Here is a 16970-nt window from a genome sequence, read left to right on the forward strand (position 1 = left end):
ATAGCATTGAAAGCCAAGTCTCACCCGAAGCTGTTGTATAGCCACATAAGGAGGCAGACAACAGCCAAGGACCAGGTAATCAGGTTGAGGAAAGAAGATGGAGAGCTCACAAGAAACGACCAAGAAATATGTGAGGAGCTCAACATGATATTTATAGAATTATTTACAGTGGATACATAAAGGACTCCAGGAAGACAGAATACGGACGTACACCAACAAGAGATATACCAACAAGTGCTGGACGAAATACACAACCGAGGAGGAGGTGAAGACGCTACTAAGTGACCTTAATACCTCAAAGGCGGTGGGACCAGACATCTCTCCGTGGGTCTTTAGAGGAGGCAGGAACCATGCATAGTTTTAAGACGAGGGTTGATAAGACTCAGGGGGGAAAGAGAGAGAGAGAGAGAGAGAGAGAGAGAGGACCTAGTAGAGATCAGTGAAGAGGCGGGGCCAGGAGTTATGAATCGACCCCTGCAACCACAAATAGGCGAGTACACATAGAAAAAAAGCGGGAGGGGAGAGTCGTGGGCACCACCAACCATCATAACGTTACTAAAACTACAAAAGTCCCCCCTACAGTGCTGCTTCAGTCCCCCCTACAGTGCTGCTTCAGTCTCCCCTACAGTGCTGCTTCAGTCTCCCCTACAGTGCTGCTTCAGTCTCCCCTACAGTGCTGCTTCAGTCTCCCCTACAGTGCTGCTTCAGTCTCCCCTACAGTGCTGCTTCAGTCTCCCCTACAGTGCTGCTTCAGTCTCCCCTACAGTGCTGCTTCAGTCTCCCCTACAGTGCTGCTTCAGTCTCCCCTACAGTGCTGCTTCAGTCTCCCCTACACTGCTCATTCAGTCTCCCCTACACTGCTCATTCAGTCTCCCCTACACTGCTCATTCAGTCTCCCCTACACTGCTCATTCAGTCTCCCCTACACCTGTATCATTTAGCTTTCTCAACATCTGTGATTCGTACCTTGGCTGGAGATCGTTCGGCTCACAACGGATAGAACCAGGGTTCAGCTCCCGGGCGAGACGAAATGCTAGGCACGTTTTCTCACCCTTTCAGTTCTTGTTCACCAACAGTAAATAACCTGAGAGCCAGAGAACGTTCCGAGACTAGAAGATGGAGGTCTAAACCTCCACAACTACCAGAACGATAAGAATGTAGATAAATGGTTCAGAGGATCGACATACATTGTATTCTTATAAAAACTGATGGACTGATTATATCCACTCCAGGATGAGGGACTGATTACCCCTAACTCCTCCTGATCTTCAACCATTCTTTTCTGTGTTGGACCGAGGACGCCGCTGTGTAGTGAAACGCTTCCACAAGTGTTGCTCATGTGTCTAATTTATCAAGAACGAGAAGAATTAGATTGTCAACTATTGCGAGTTGCAGGCTGACGAGTCCACCTAGTGGAAATGGAAAGATCACATCATAAGTAGAAATTGGTGGATTACCACAGCTTATAGCAAGCCGGGGCGTACCTGAGGGCAAGACAAGAGTGTTTAGATAAGACCCTTGTGGGGTGAGAGGGGAAATGATGACAGAAGAATAGATTGGTGATTGGTGAGAGGAAGGTTATGAGTGGTAGAGATAGTACCAGGAAGGTTGAGTGGTAGAGATAGTACCAGGGAGGTTGTGAGTGGTAGAGATAGTACCAGGAAGGTTATGAGTGGTGGAGATAGTACCAGGAAGGTTATGAGTGGTAGAGATAGTACCAGGAAGGTTATGAGTGGTAGAGATAGTACCAGGAAGGTTATGAGTGGTGGAGATAGTACCAGGAAGGTTATGAGTGGTAGAGATAGTACCAGGAAGGTTATGAGTGGTAGAGATAGCACCAGGAAGGTTATGAGTGGTAGAGATAGCACCAGGAAGGTTATGAGTGGTAGAGATAGCACCAGGAAGGTTATGAGTGGTAGAGATAGTACCAGGAAGGTTATGAGTGGTAGAGATAGTACCAGAAAGGTTGAGTGGTAGAGATAGTACCAGGAAGGTTATGAGTGGTAGATATAGTACCAGAAAGGTTGAGTGGTAGAGATAGCACCAGGGCTTAACCCAGTAGCTAGCCCTGAGGACAGTGTGCTGAGACGCAGTTAAACATCGCAGGTGAGAGGGAACGCTTAATTCTGGTGGGACCTTGTTGGTCTACGACACTCCTCGGTCAAGCAGTGAGGCAGGTGAGTCACAGAATGTATATATATATATAGTCACCAGCATTAATTGGCCGAGATTCCACTACTCCTCCCCCCCCCACACACACCATGTGTATGGTGCTCCAACAACGTCATCAGACTCCTGGTTGTCACTACTGCACAGTTTAATTAACTTGCTCCTCACTTACGTCTGGCAGGTTGTGGCTCCAGCTGAAGTAGAAAATAAAAATGTAAACTTTCGCAGAGGAACTTTTGTAAAATTCCTTATTATGAACTGGAATGCAAAAAATCACTAATTCAGAGATAAGTCACCCACTAATCTTCAAGAAATAACCAAGTATTTTATCCACAGTGGCATATTACCACGTGCACAGGAGACTGTATTCATTTATAACGGCACAAAACATACTCAACCCCTGCCAATTTGGATTCAGGAAAAATAAAAGCACTAATGATGCAACTGTAAAAATGCTAGATCTGCTTTACACAGCATTGGAAAATAAGGAATATCCGCTAGGAATCCTACTCCACAAACTTGACCATTATGGTATAAGAGGCCAGGCGCTTGCATATTTCAAATCCTACCTTACTAATAGGTATCAGTATGTCACCATTAAAGACAGCCTCATCAACACGGTCACTTGATACTGGAGTTCCGCAGGGAAGTGTCCTTGGTCCCCTGCTCTTCCTCGTTTACATTAATGATCTTCCAAACGTATCACAACACCTGAAACCCATTCTCTTTGCTGACGACACGACTTACGTCATCTCCCACCCTAATCTTGCCACTTTCAACACCATTGTCAACGAGGAGCTGCTCAAAATTCTGACTTGGATGACAGCCAATAAACTTACGCTTAACACTGACAAAACCTACTGCATAATGTTTGGTAGCAGAGCAGGTGTTGCGCAACTTAACATTAAGATCGACAAGACTAATTGCCAGACATAATGAGGGCAAGTTCCTAGGTGTTTACCTCGACAACAACCTAAATTTCAGCACCAATATCCAACACACAACAAAAAAAGTATCCAAAACGGTGGGGATCCTCTCCAAGATACGATACTACGTGCCGCAAACTGCCCTTCTCACACTATACCATTCACTCATTTATGCTATTTGTGCTTGGGGATCAACTGCAGCAACACATCTAAAGCCAATAATAACCCAACAAAAAGCCACAGTAAGAATAATCACTAAATCCCATCCCTGGCAACCCCACCCCCCCACTCTTCATAGATCTAAACTTACTCCCTGTTCAGTACATCCATACTTACTACTGTGCAATCTATATCTACAGGACCTTAAATTCCAATATTAACCTTGACCTAAAACGCTTTCTTGATAGTTGTGACAGGATCCACAGGCATAACACCAGACACAAACGTCTCTATGACATTCCCCGTGTCCGACTAAAATTCAATGTGTGTTAAAGGGCCTAAAATCTGGAACACCCTACCTGAAAACTCTAGAACTGCAGACACATTCATCACTTTCAAAACTACAGTTAGAAAACATCTTATCTCCCTGATACACCCCGTCAACTAACTACATGTAAACCACCTGGTGGTTCACACTTTCACTCACCCACTGACTATAAACACAGAAATACGAATCTTAATATTAAAATAATGAATCGTAACTAGTCATAAGTTTGCCTATGATACTCCAATATAGACACTTTGTATTGTGCCAAAACAAAAGCAATCACATTGCTAAACTCACAAATTTTAATGTAGTCACTTAGCCTTAATACCATAATCTGTAATAATTTAAAGTTTATTATTAATCTAAGTCTGCCCGAAATGCCTAGCCATGCTAGGTGTCCTAGTGGCCCCCTCTGTAATTAGTATTTTAAAACATATAAACCACACAATATTCAAAATATGTAAACCCGCATTGTAATCCTTATAGAGAATAAACTTGATTAATTAAAAAAAAAATACTCGTGTTAGGTTAGGTAAGGTTTGTCAGGAAACAGGACTAGTTTCCTGACTCGGGTCTTAGTCATATGCTCTAAACAGCTGGAGGTTTTGGTCATTGACCGAGGCCTTCCACTGGCTTACCATTCCACCCCCTTTAAATATTATGGTTATGATTATAAGTATTAGATATATAACTTAAACATATCTAAATTCAGTCATGCCTTTTAAAAATATTGGGTATTATAAGTAACTCATAACCTGGTATTAGTTACAATGTTTGTGTGACTGATAATGTAACTCCTCACTGTTGTTACCAGTCATAGACTTGTACATACGTAATTACCACTGTAACTTGTTCATTACCAATGTAACTTGTTCATTACCACTGTAACTTGTTCATTATCACTGTAACTTGTTCATTATCACTGTAACTTGTTCATTATCACTGTAACTTGTTCATTACCACTGTAACTTGTTCATTACCACTGTAACTTGTTCATTATCACTGTAACTTGTTCATTACCACTGTAACTTGTTCATTACCACTGTAACTTGTTCATTACCACTGTAACTTGTTCATTATCACTAACTTGTTCATTACCACTGTAACTTGTTCATTACCACTGTAACTTCTTCATTATCACTGTAACTTGTTCATAATCACTGTAACTTGTTCACTACCACTGTAACTTGTTCATTACCACTGTAACTTGTTCATTATCACTGTAACTTGTTCATTACCACTGTAACTTGTTCATTACCACTGTAACTTGTTCATTACCGCTGTAACTTGTTCATTACCACTGTAACTTGTTCATTATCACTGTAACTTGTTCATTATCACTGTAACTTGTTCATTACCACTGTAACTTGTTCATTACCACTGTAACTTGTTCATTATCACTGTAACTTGTTCATTATCACTGTAACTTGTTCATTACCGTTGTAACTTGTTCATTATCACTGTAACTTGTTCATTACCACTGTAACTTGTTCATTACCGCTGTAACTTGTTCATTATCATTGTAACTTGTTCATTATCACTGTAACTTGTTTATTACCACTGTAACTTGTTCATTACCGCTGTAACTTGTTCATTACCGCTGTAACTTGTTCATTACCACTGTAACTTGTTCATTACCACTGTAACTTGTTCATTACCACTGTAACTTGTTCATTACCACTGTAACTTGTTCATTACCACTAACTTGTTCATTACCACTGTAACTTGTTCATTACCGCTGTAACTTGTTCATTATCACTGTAACTTGTTCATTATCACTGTAACTTGTTCATTACCACTGTAACTTGTTCATTATCACTGTAACTTGTTCATTATCACTGTAACTTGTTCATTATCACTAACTTGTTCATTATCACTGTAACTTGTTCATTACCGCTGTAACTTGTTCATTATCACTAACTTGTTCATTATCACTGTAACTTGTTATTTACCGCTGTAACTTGTTCATTATCACTGTAACTTGTTCATTACCGCTGTAACTTGTTCATTACCGCTGTAACTTGTTCATTACCACTGTAACTTGTTCATTACCACTGTAACTTGTTCATTACCGCTGTAACTTGTTCATTATCACTGTAACTTGTTCATTATCACTGTAACTTGTTCATTACCACTGTAACTTGTTCATTATCACTGTAACTTGTTCATTATCACTGTAACTTGTTCATTATCACTGTAACTTGTTCATTATCACTGTAACTTGTTCATTACCGCTGTAACTTGTTCATTATCACTGTAACTTGTTCATTATCACTGTAACTTGTTCATTATCACTGTAACTTGTTCATTACCACTGTAACTTGTTCATTACCGCTGTAACTTGTTCATTATCACTGTAACTTGTTCATTACCACTGTAACTTGTTCATTATCACTAACTTGTTCATTATCACTGTAACTTGTTCATTACCGCTGTAACTTGTTCATTATCGCTGTAACTTGTTCATTATCACTGTAACTTGTTCATTATCACTAACTTGTTCATTATCACTGTAACTTGTTCATTACCACTGTAACTTGTTCATTACCACTGTAACTTGTTCATTACCACTGTAACTTGTTCATTATCACTAACTTGTTCATTATCACTGTAACTTGTTCATTATCACTGTAACTTGTTCTTTACCGCTGTAACTTGTTCATTATCACTAACTTGTTCATTACCGCTGTAACTTGTTCATTACCGCTGTAACTTGTTCATTACCGCTGTAACTTGTTCATTATCACTAACTTGTTCATTATCACTAACTTGTTCATTATCACTGTAACTTGTTCTTTACCGCTGTAACTTGTTCTTTACCGCTGTAACTTGTTGATTATCACTAACTTGTTCATTACCGCTGTAACTTGTTCATTACCACTGTAACTTGTTCATTACCACTGTAACTTGTTCATTACCACTGTAACTTGTTCATTATCACTGTAACTTGTTCATTACCACTGTAACTTGTTCATTACCGCTGTAACTTGTTCATTACCACTGTAATTTGTTCAGTATCATTGTAACTTGTTCATTACCACTTTAACTTGTTCATTACCGCTGTAACTTGTTCATTACCACTTTAACTTGTTCATTACCGCTTTACCTTTTTCATTACCGCTGTAACTTGTTCATTACCACTGTAACTTGTTCATTACCGCTGTAACTTGTTCATTACCACTGTAACTTGTTCATTACCACTGTAACTTGTTCATTACCGCTGTAACTTGTTCATTACCACTGTAACTTGTTCATTACCACTGTAACTTGTTCATTACCACTGTAACTTGTTCATTACCACTGTAACTTGTTCATTATCACTGTAACTTGTTCTTTACCGCTGTAACTTGTTCATTACCACTGTAACTTGTTCATTACCACTAACTTGTTCATTACCACTGTAACTTGTTCATTACCACTGTAACTTGTTCATTACCACTGTAACTTGTTCATTACCACTGTAACTTGTTCATTACCGCTGTAACTTGTTCATTACCGCTGTAACTTGTTCATTACCGCTGTAACTTGTTCATTACCGCTGTAACTTGTTCATTACCACTGTAACTTGTTCATTACCACTGTAACTTGTTCATTACCACTGTAACTTGTTCATTATCACTGTAACTTGTTCATTACCACTGTAACTTGTTCATTACCGCTGTAACTTGTTCATTACCACTGTAACTTGTTCATTACCACTGTAACTTGTTCATTACCACTGTAACTTGTTCATTACCGCTGTAACTTGTTCATTACCACTGTAACTTGTTCATTACCACTGTAACTTGTTCATTACCACTGTAACTTGTTCATTACCACTGTAACTTGTTCATTATCACTGTAACTTGTTCTTTACCGCTGTAACTTGTTCATTACCACTGTAACTTGTTCATTACCACTAACTTGTTCATTACCACTGTAACTTGTTCATTACCACTGTAACTTGTTCATTACCACTGTAACTTGTTCATTACCACTGTAACTTGTTCATTACCGCTGTAACTTGTTCATTACCGCTGTAACTTGTTCATTACCGCTGTAACTTGTTCATTACCGCTGTAACTTGTTCATTACCACTGTAACTTGTTCATTACCACTGTAACTTGTTCATTACCACTGTAACTTGTTCATTATCACTGTAACTTGTTCATTACCACTGTAACTTGTTCATTATCACTGTAACTTGTTCATTATCACTAACTTGTTCAGCTATCAAAACTTTGCGGTACAGCTCCTGGACCCATTATGTACCTCTGTAACATTTTGACTACCACCCACACCATGGGTATGGTGTGACTACCACCCACACCATGGGTATGGTGTGACTACCACCCACACCATGGGTATGGTGTGACTACCACCCACACCATGGGTATGGTGTGACTACCACCCACACCATGGGTATGGTGTGACTACCACCCACACCATGGGTATGGTGTGACTACCACCCACACCATGGGTATGGTGTGACTACCACCCACACCATGGGTATGGTGTGACTACCACCCACACCATGGGTATGGTGTGACTACCACCCACACCATGGGTATGGTGTGACTACCACCCACACCATGGGTATGGTGTGACTACCACCCACACCATGGGTATGGTGTGACTACCACCCACACCATGGGTATGGTGTGACTACCACCCACACCATGGGTATGGTGTGACTACCACCCACACCATGGGTATGGTGTGACTACCACCCACACCATGGGTATGGTGTGACTACCACCCACACCATGGGTATGGTGTGACTACCACCCACACCATGGGTATGGTGTGACTACCACCCACACCATGGGTATGGTGTGACTACCACCCACACCATGGGTATGGTGTGACTACCACCCACACCATGGGTATGGTGTGACTACCACCCACACCATGGGTATGGTGTGACTACCACCCACACCATGGGTATGGTGTGACTACCACCCACACCATGGGTATGGTGTGACTACCACCCACACCATGGGTATGGTGTGACTACCACCCACACCATGGGTATGGTGTGACTACCACCCACACCATGGGTATGGTGTGACTACCACCCACACCATGGGTATGGTGTGACTACCACCCACACCATGGGTATGGTGTGACTACCACCCACACCATGGGTATGGTGTGACTACCACCCACACCATGGGTATGGTGTGACTACCACCCACACCATGGGTATGGTGTGACTACCACCCACACCATGGGTATGGTGTGACTACCACCCACACCATGGGTATGGTGTGACTACCACCCACACCATGGGTATGGTGTGACTACCACCCACACCATGGGTATGGTGTGACTACCACCCACACCATGGGTATGGTGTGACTACCACCCACACCATGGGTATGGTGTGACTACCACCCACACCATGGGTATGGTGTGACTACCACCCACACCATGGGTATGGTGTGACTACCACCCACACCATGGGTATGGTGTGACTACCACCCACACCATGGGTATGGTGTGACTACCACCCACACCATGGGTATGGTGTGACTACCACCCACACCATGGGTATGGTGTGACTACCACTCAGAAGAACAACTTAAAATTCACAATACGTACTACCTCGTATCTTCCCTTCAACTTTCTTCTCTGCTAGTGACGTCAACGTAGTATTTACACCTTGTCTGGTGTTGCACAGTATCTGGCGTAATAGCGTGTCTGGCGTAATAGCGTGTCTGGTGTAACAGCGTGTCTGGTGTAACAGCGTGTCTGGTGTAACAGCGTGTCTGGTGTAACAGCGTGTCTGGCGTAACAGCGTGTCTGGCGTAACAGCGTGTCTGGCGTAACAGCGTGTCTGGTGTAACAGCGTGTCTGGCGTAACAGCGTGTCTGGCGTAACAGCGTGTTTACCTGGAGTTAACCTGGAGAGCGTTCCGGGGGTCAACGCCCCCGCGGCCCTGTCTGTGACCAGGCCGCCTGGTGGATCAGAGCCTGATCAACCAGGCTGTTGCTGCTAGCTGCACGCAAACCAACGTACGAGCCACAGCCCGGCTGGTCAGGAACCGACTTTAGGTGCTTGTCCAGTGCCAGCTTGAAGACTGCCAGGGGTCTGTTGGTAATCCCCCTTATGTATGCTGGGAGGCAGTTGAACAGTCTCGGGCCCCTGACACTTATTGTATGGTCTCTTAACGTGCTAGTGACACCCCTGCTTTTCATTGGGGGGATGTTGCATCGTCTGCCAAGTCTTTTGCTTTCGTAGTGAGTGATTTTCGTGTGCAAGTTCGGTACTAGTCCCTCTAGGATTTTCCAGGTGTATATAATCATGTATCTCTCCCGCCTGCGTTCCAGGGAATACAGGTTCAGGAACCTCAAGCGCTCCCAGTAATTGAGGTGTTTTATCTCCGTTATGCGCGCCGTGAAGGTTCTCTGAACATTTTCTAGGTCAGCAATTTCACCTGCCTTGAAAGGTGCTGTTAGTGTGCAGCAATATTCCAGCCTAGATAGAACAAGTGACCTGAAGAGTGTCATCATGGGCTTGGCCTCCCTAGTTTTGAAGGTTCTCATTATCCATCCTGTCATTTTTCTAGCAGATGCGATTGATACAATGTTATGGTCCTTGAAGGTGAGATCCTCCGACATGATCACTCCCAGGTCTTTGACGTTGGTGTTTCGCTCTATTTTGTGGCCAGAATTTGTTTTGTACTCTGATGAAGATTTAATTTCCTCGTGTTTACCATATCTGAGTAATTGAAATTTCTCATCGTTGAACTTCATATTGTTTTCTGCAGCCCACTGAAAGATTTGGTTGATGTCCGCCTGGAGCCTTGCAGTGTCTGCAATGGAAGACACTGTCATGCAGATTCGGGTGTCATCTGCAAAGGAAGACACGGTGCTGTGGCTAACATCCTTGTCTATGTCGGATATGAGGATGAGGAACAAGATGGGAGCGAGTACTGTGCCTTGTGGAACAGAGCTTTTCACCGTAGCTGCCTCGGACTTTACTCTGTTGACGACTACTCTCTGTGTTCTGTTAGTGAGGAAATTATAGATCCATCGACCGACTTTTCCTGTTATCCCTTTAGCACGCATTTTGTGCGCTATTACGCCATGGTCACACTTGTCGAAGGCTTTTGCAAAGTCTGTATATATTACATCTGCATTCTTTTTATCTTCTAGTGCATTTAGGACCTTGTCGTAGTGATCCAATAGTTAAGACAGACAGGAGCGACCTGTTCTAAACCCATGTTGCCCTGGGTTGTATAACTGATGGGTTTCTAGATGGGTGGTGATCTTGCTTCTTAGGACCCTTTCAAAGATTTTTATGATATGGGATGTTAGTGCTATTGGTCTGTAGTTCTTTGCTGTTGCTTTGCTGCCCCCTTTGTGGAGTGGGGCTATGTCTGTTGTTTTTAGTAACTGTGGGACGACTGGGTGTCTGGCGTAACAGCGTGTCTGGCGTAACAGCGTGTCTGGCGTAACAGCGTGTCTGGCGTAACAGCGTGTCTGGCGTAACAGCGTGTCTGGTGTAACAGCGTGTCTGGTGTCGTAGCTGTGAATGTCAGAACAAGATTCATGTCTGCTGGTTTTCAGACTGTTTATTGCCTACCACTAAAATTAAAATATTTCGACTACAATTCCATTATTTTAGTCTACCTAACCTTTAAGAATTTATTTTGCTTCTCGTATGATTTTTTAGAAATAAACCCTAAGTCTGGTTGAGGACCGGGCCGCGGGGGCGTTGACCCTCGGCACATACTGCAGGTAGACTCCAGGTAGGTAGATCATGAAGGTTCATGATCTATCTACCTGGAAATACCTGCAGATACCCTGAGACCTGAATATATCAACTTGTGTATGAAGCAAGGCACAGATATACCCATTATATTTAGAAATAGATTACGGCTGAACCTGTGGATTTCTTTTCAGGAACATGACAAAGTTGATGAATTAACAAAACAAGTATTAAATAAAGAGAATGTTGAATGTTGAGTTTGGTTTTTCAAACAGAAGTTTACGAAAGATTGTCAGAAAGGAACAAGCAAATGAGTTGAAGAAAGAACAGTACAGATAGGAACTATCAGATCCATTATGCATTATAATGAAATGTGAAGAATGTAACAAGGTTAGTAGATTGTAAGATATTACTGCTAGACTAAGGTCAGGCTGGAAGTATTTCTGGCAGTACTGTTTGTGTGAAGATGTCACTGACATCAAATATAAATTGTGTGGATAGTGTCATACACTGGTGTGTGGGATATATATATGTATACATACGCACTGTATGCAAAATATGTCGTGCCGAATAAGGCAAGAAAAAATTTGTGTATGCATAATTTCGCAAAAATCATTCTGAACCTAACGGAAAAAATAATTTCATTGTTTATTATTAAATTATTGTAAACCTATATAAATATATTTAGTTGGATTAGGCTAAATTAAATTGCGCTTGTTATAATAAGGTTAGGTAAGTTTCCTAATGTTCTTTAGGTATACAAAATCATTAATTTTCATATTAACATAAATTAAAAAATATATCTTAATTTAAAACGAGTTCTTGCTAATTGACCAGTTTTACACACACACACACACACACACACACACACACACACACACACACACACACACACACACACACACACACACTAGTGTGGGTGCAGACTGCAAGTGCTTGCTTGGTAACATAGCATGAATGAGGGCACAGATGCAGCATAATGCGGTTCTTGATTGACAACGTTTTGCCCAAACCGTTGATTTTATTGGCAAAGTTTTGCCCACACAGTAGACTTTATTGTGACTTGATAAAGCCCACACCGTGCGCATTATCAAGTCACAAACAGATCTACCTGTAGATCTGTGACCTGCACTCAACAGGTAGATGTGTTTGTGACTTGATAAAGTTCACTGTGTGGGAGAAACGTCAGTTGTCCTGCCTTTGTCTTTATCCATTGTGTGGATATTTCATATAGTTTATCATTATGGTAAACAGTGACAAATAACTTAAGTCAGTTACATACTCAGTGTCTTCCTTTCTTCGTCTCTGTTCTCCTGTCTAGTTCTCCGTGCTCTCTCCCACTCCTCTCTGGCTCCCTATACTTTCATCGTTCTCTCTTCCTGTCACCTTGTACTGTAACCGAGGATAATCTTCGTGATGGTAGATGGGGACCAGGTACCTGGCTCTGGTGATGATAGTGATGGTAGATAGGGACCAGGTACCTGGCTCTGGTGATAGTGATGGTAGATGGGGACCCAGTACCTGGCTCTTGTGATGGTAGATGGGGACCAGGTACCTGGCTCTGGTGATGGTAAATGGGGACCCAGTACCTGGCTCTGGTGATGATAGTGATGGTAGATGGGGACCCAGTACCTGGCTCTGGTGATGATAGTGATGGTAGATGGGGACCAGGTACCTGGCTCTGGTGTGATGGTAAATGGGGACCCAGTACCTGGCTCTGGTGATGATAGTGATGGTAGATAGGGACCAGGTACCTAGCTCTGGTGATGATAGTGATGGTAGATGGGGACCCAGTACCTGGCTCTGGTGATGGTAGATGGGGACCCAGTACCTAGCTCTGGTGATGGTAGATGGGGACCCAGTACCTGGCTCTGGTGATGGTAGATGGGGACCCAGTACCTGGCTCTGGTGATGGTAGATGGGGACCCAGTACCTGGCTCGGGTGATGGTAGATGGGGATCCAGTACCTGGCTCTGGTGATGGTAGATGGGGACCCAGTACCTGGCTCTGGTGATGGTAGATGGGGACCCAGTACCTGGCTCTGGTGATGGTAGATGGGGACCCAGTACCTGGCTCTGGTGATGGTAGATGGGGACCCAGTACCTGGCTCTGGTGATGGTAGATGGGGACCCAGTACCTGGCTCTGGTGATGGTAGATGGGGACCCAGTACCTGGCTCGGGTGATGGTAGATGGGGACCCAGTACCTGGCTCTGGTGATGGTAGATGGGGACCCAGTACCTGGCTCTGGTGATGGTAGATGGGGACCCAGTACCTGGCTCTGGTGATGGTAGATGGGGACCCAGTACCTGGCTCTGGTGATGGTAGATGGGGACCCAGTACCTGGCTCTGGTGATGGTAGATGGGGACCCAGTACCTGGCTCTGGTGATGGTAGATGGGGACCCAGTACCTGGCTCTGGTGATGGTAGATGGGGACCCAGTACCTGGCTCTGGTGATGGTAGATGGGGACCCAGTACCTGGCTCTGGTGATGGTAGATGGGGACCCAGTACCTGGCTCGGGTGATGGTAGATGGGGACCCAGTACCTGGCTCTGGTGATGGTAGATGGGGACCCAGTACCTGGCTCTGGTGATGGTAGATGGGGACCCAGTACCTGGCTCTGGTGATGGTAGATGGGGACCCAGTACCTGGCTCGGGTGATGGTAGATGGGGACCCAGTACCTGGCTCTGGTGATGGTAGATGGGGACCCAGTACCTGGCTCTGGTGATGGTAGATGGGGACCCAGTACCTGGCTCTGGTGATGGTAGATGGGGACCCAGTACCTGGCTCGGGTGATGGTAGATGGGGACCCAGTACCTGGCTCTGGTGATGGTAGATGGGGACCCAGTACCTGGCTCTGGTGATGGTAGATGGGGACCCAGTACCTGGCTCTGGTGATGGTAGATGGGGACCCAGTACCTGGCTCGGGTGATAGTAGATGGGGACCCAGTACCTGGCTCTGGTGATGGTAGATGGGGACCCAGTACCTGGCTCGGGTGATGGTAGATGGGGACCCAGTACCTGGCTCGGGTGATGGTAGATGGGGACCCAGTACCTGGCTCGGGTGATGGTAGATGGGGACCCAGTACCTGGCTCTGGTGATGGTAGATGGGGACCCAGTACCTGGCTCTGGTGAAGGTAGATGGGGACCCAGTACCTGGCTCTGGTGATGGTAGATGGGGACCCAGTACCTGGCTCTGGTGATGGTAGATGGGGACCCAGTACCTGGCTCTGGTGATGGTAGATGGGGACCCAGTACCTGGCTCGGGTGATGGTAGATGGGGACCCAGTACCTGGCTCGGGTGATGGTAGATGGGGACCCAGTACCTGGCTCTGGTGATGGTAGATGGGGACCCAGTACCTGGCTCTGGTGATGGTAGATGGGGACCCAGTACCTGGCTCTGGTGATGGTAGATGGGGACCCAGTACCTGGCTCTGGTGATGGTAGATGGGGACCCAGTACCTGGCTCTGGAGATGGTAGATGGGGACCCAGTACCTGGCTCTGGAGATGGTAGATGGGGACCCAGTACCTGGCTCTGGTGATGGTAGATGGGGACCCAGTACCTGGCTCTGGTGATGGTAGATGGGGACCCAGTACCTGGCTCTGGAGATGGTAGATGGGGACCCAGTACCTGGCTCTGGAGATGGTAGATGGGGACCCAGTACCTGGCTCTGGTGATGGTAGATGGGGACCCAGTACCTGGCTCTGGTGATGGTAGATGGGGACCCAGTACCTGGCTCTGGTGATGGTAGATGGGGACCCAGTACCTGGCTCTGGTGATGGTAGATGGGGACCCAGTACCTGGCTCTGGTGATGGTAGATGGAGACCCAGTACCTGGCTCTGGTGATGGTAGATGGGGACCCAGTACCTGGCTCTGGTGATGGTAGATGGGGACCCAGTACCTGGCTCTGGTGATGGTAGATGGGGACCCAGTACCTGGCTCTGGTGATGGTAGATGGGGACCCAGTACCTGGCTCTGGTGATGGTAGATGGGGACCCAGTACCTGGCTCTGGTGATGGTAGATGGGGACCCAGTACCTGGCTCTGGTGATGGTAGATGGGGACCCAGTACCTGGCTCTGGTGATGGTAGATGGGGACCCAGTACCTGGCTCTGGTGATGGTAGTGATTAACGTTTTAGACCTTAACTCTTTGAGTGAGTCACTTTGACTCGTGATTCGTGTGGGATTCGTCTGTAAAAACTTGTATTTGTGGTCACAGTGGTGGCCTATGCTAAGCTCCCCATGGTGTATAGAAATATACCTTATTGGATGAATATTATTAGAGCTAGCTGGCCCAGCGGTTAGCACACTGGCCTGTGAGTTTTAGGACTCCTTTGCCATGGGTTCAAACCTCACCCGTTCTCTGATTAGTTACTTTATCACTGGACTGACGGGTGTTGGAGTGAATGTTGATTTGACTGTAGCTGACGACTCGCATTGTGCCAAGTTAACAGTCAAACACTGTGTTTACTGTGGAGATTCACCTCACTCTCGCTCTACTTGTACTGATTGTCGTGTACACTGGACTTGCCGAGAGCCTTGTGGGTCCTGTTGTAATATACACTTGTGTACTCAGTGATTCAGTAGAATCAAAAGTAATTAACCCGCTAGTCATCCCCAGCACCAGGATGTTTTGTTCTGTGGGTCTTGGAGGTATGTTTGGGTGTCGAGATATGAGTGACTACTTCCTGAGACAAAGGCTGTTGTATCAGATGTTTTCTTTAATTGACTTTAGCCTCAGTGAATTATGTCATACTCATCTTCTTATCCTAGAAAAGTAGCTTTGTGGGCCTTCTAGATGATCAATAAATCTGACGCTGTCTGGGTATTTGATCCTCCCTCCTCCACAACAGTTGTTCCAGTGAATCACTTCTCTGTTGACTGATGATTGGACATACCTCACCCACTCTTACTGCTTGCCAGGGATACTACCCATCTCTGTATCCAAGATTGTCCTGCTTGCCAAGGATACTACCCATCTCTGTATCCAAGATTGTCCTGCTTGCCAGGGATACTGCCCATCTCTGTATCCAAGATTGACCTGCTTGCCAGGGATACTACCCATCTCTGTATCCAAGATTGTCCTGCTTGCCAGGGATACTACCCATCTCTGTATCCAAGATTGTCCTGCTTGCCAAGGATACTACCCATCTCTGTATCCAAGATTGTCCTGCTTGCCAAGGATACTACCCATCTCTGTATCCAAGATTGTCCTGCTTGCCAAGGATACTACCCATCTCTGTATCCAAGATTGTCCTGCTTGCCAGGGATACTGCCCATCTCTGTATCCAAGATTGACCTGCTTGCCAGGGATACTGCCCATCTCTGTATCCAAGATTGTCCTGCTTGCCAAGGATACTACCCATCTCTGTATCCAAGATTGTCCTGCTTGCCAGGGATACTGCCCATCTCTGTATCCAAGATTGTCCTGCTTGCCAGGGATACTACCCATCTCTGTATCCAAGATTGTCCTGCTTGCCAGGGATACTACCTATCTCTGTATCCAAGATTGACCTGCTTGCCAGGGATACTGCCCATCTCTGTATCTAAGATTGACCTGCTTGCCAGGGATACTGCCCATCTCTATACCCAAGATGACCAACTAGAGCAAGAATTTTGTGTCAACTGTCTTCGTTCACTTCTGCACGCTCGAACGTTTAAAGATATTTAATTTTTGTTGTCGATTAGCT

At 44.9% G+C, this 16970-nt stretch overlaps 2 protein-coding genes across 2 annotated transcripts in view; one reads left to right on the forward strand and one right to left on the reverse strand.

Annotated features, from left to right (window-relative positions):
- The window catches only part of LOC128702598 (organic solute transporter subunit alpha), a 349376-nt gene that overhangs the window by 135172 nt on the left and 197234 nt on the right, over positions 1–16970 (forward strand). The window lies entirely within an intron of this gene.
- LOC128702604 (uncharacterized) overlaps positions 1–16970 on the reverse strand; it is a 132207-nt gene that overhangs the window by 32375 nt on the left and 82862 nt on the right. Inside the window, exon 7 of the mRNA XM_070101780.1 lies at positions 13142–15391. Within this exon, the coding sequence (XP_069957881.1) occupies positions 13142–15391 (2250 nt within the window). The remainder of the gene's footprint in view (positions 1–13141; positions 15392–16970) is intronic.

This window comes from Cherax quadricarinatus, chromosome 79 (genome assembly GCF_038502225.1).
Source record: "Cherax quadricarinatus isolate ZL_2023a chromosome 79, ASM3850222v1, whole genome shotgun sequence".
Classification (NCBI taxonomy): Eukaryota; Metazoa; Arthropoda; class Malacostraca; order Decapoda; family Parastacidae; genus Cherax; species Cherax quadricarinatus.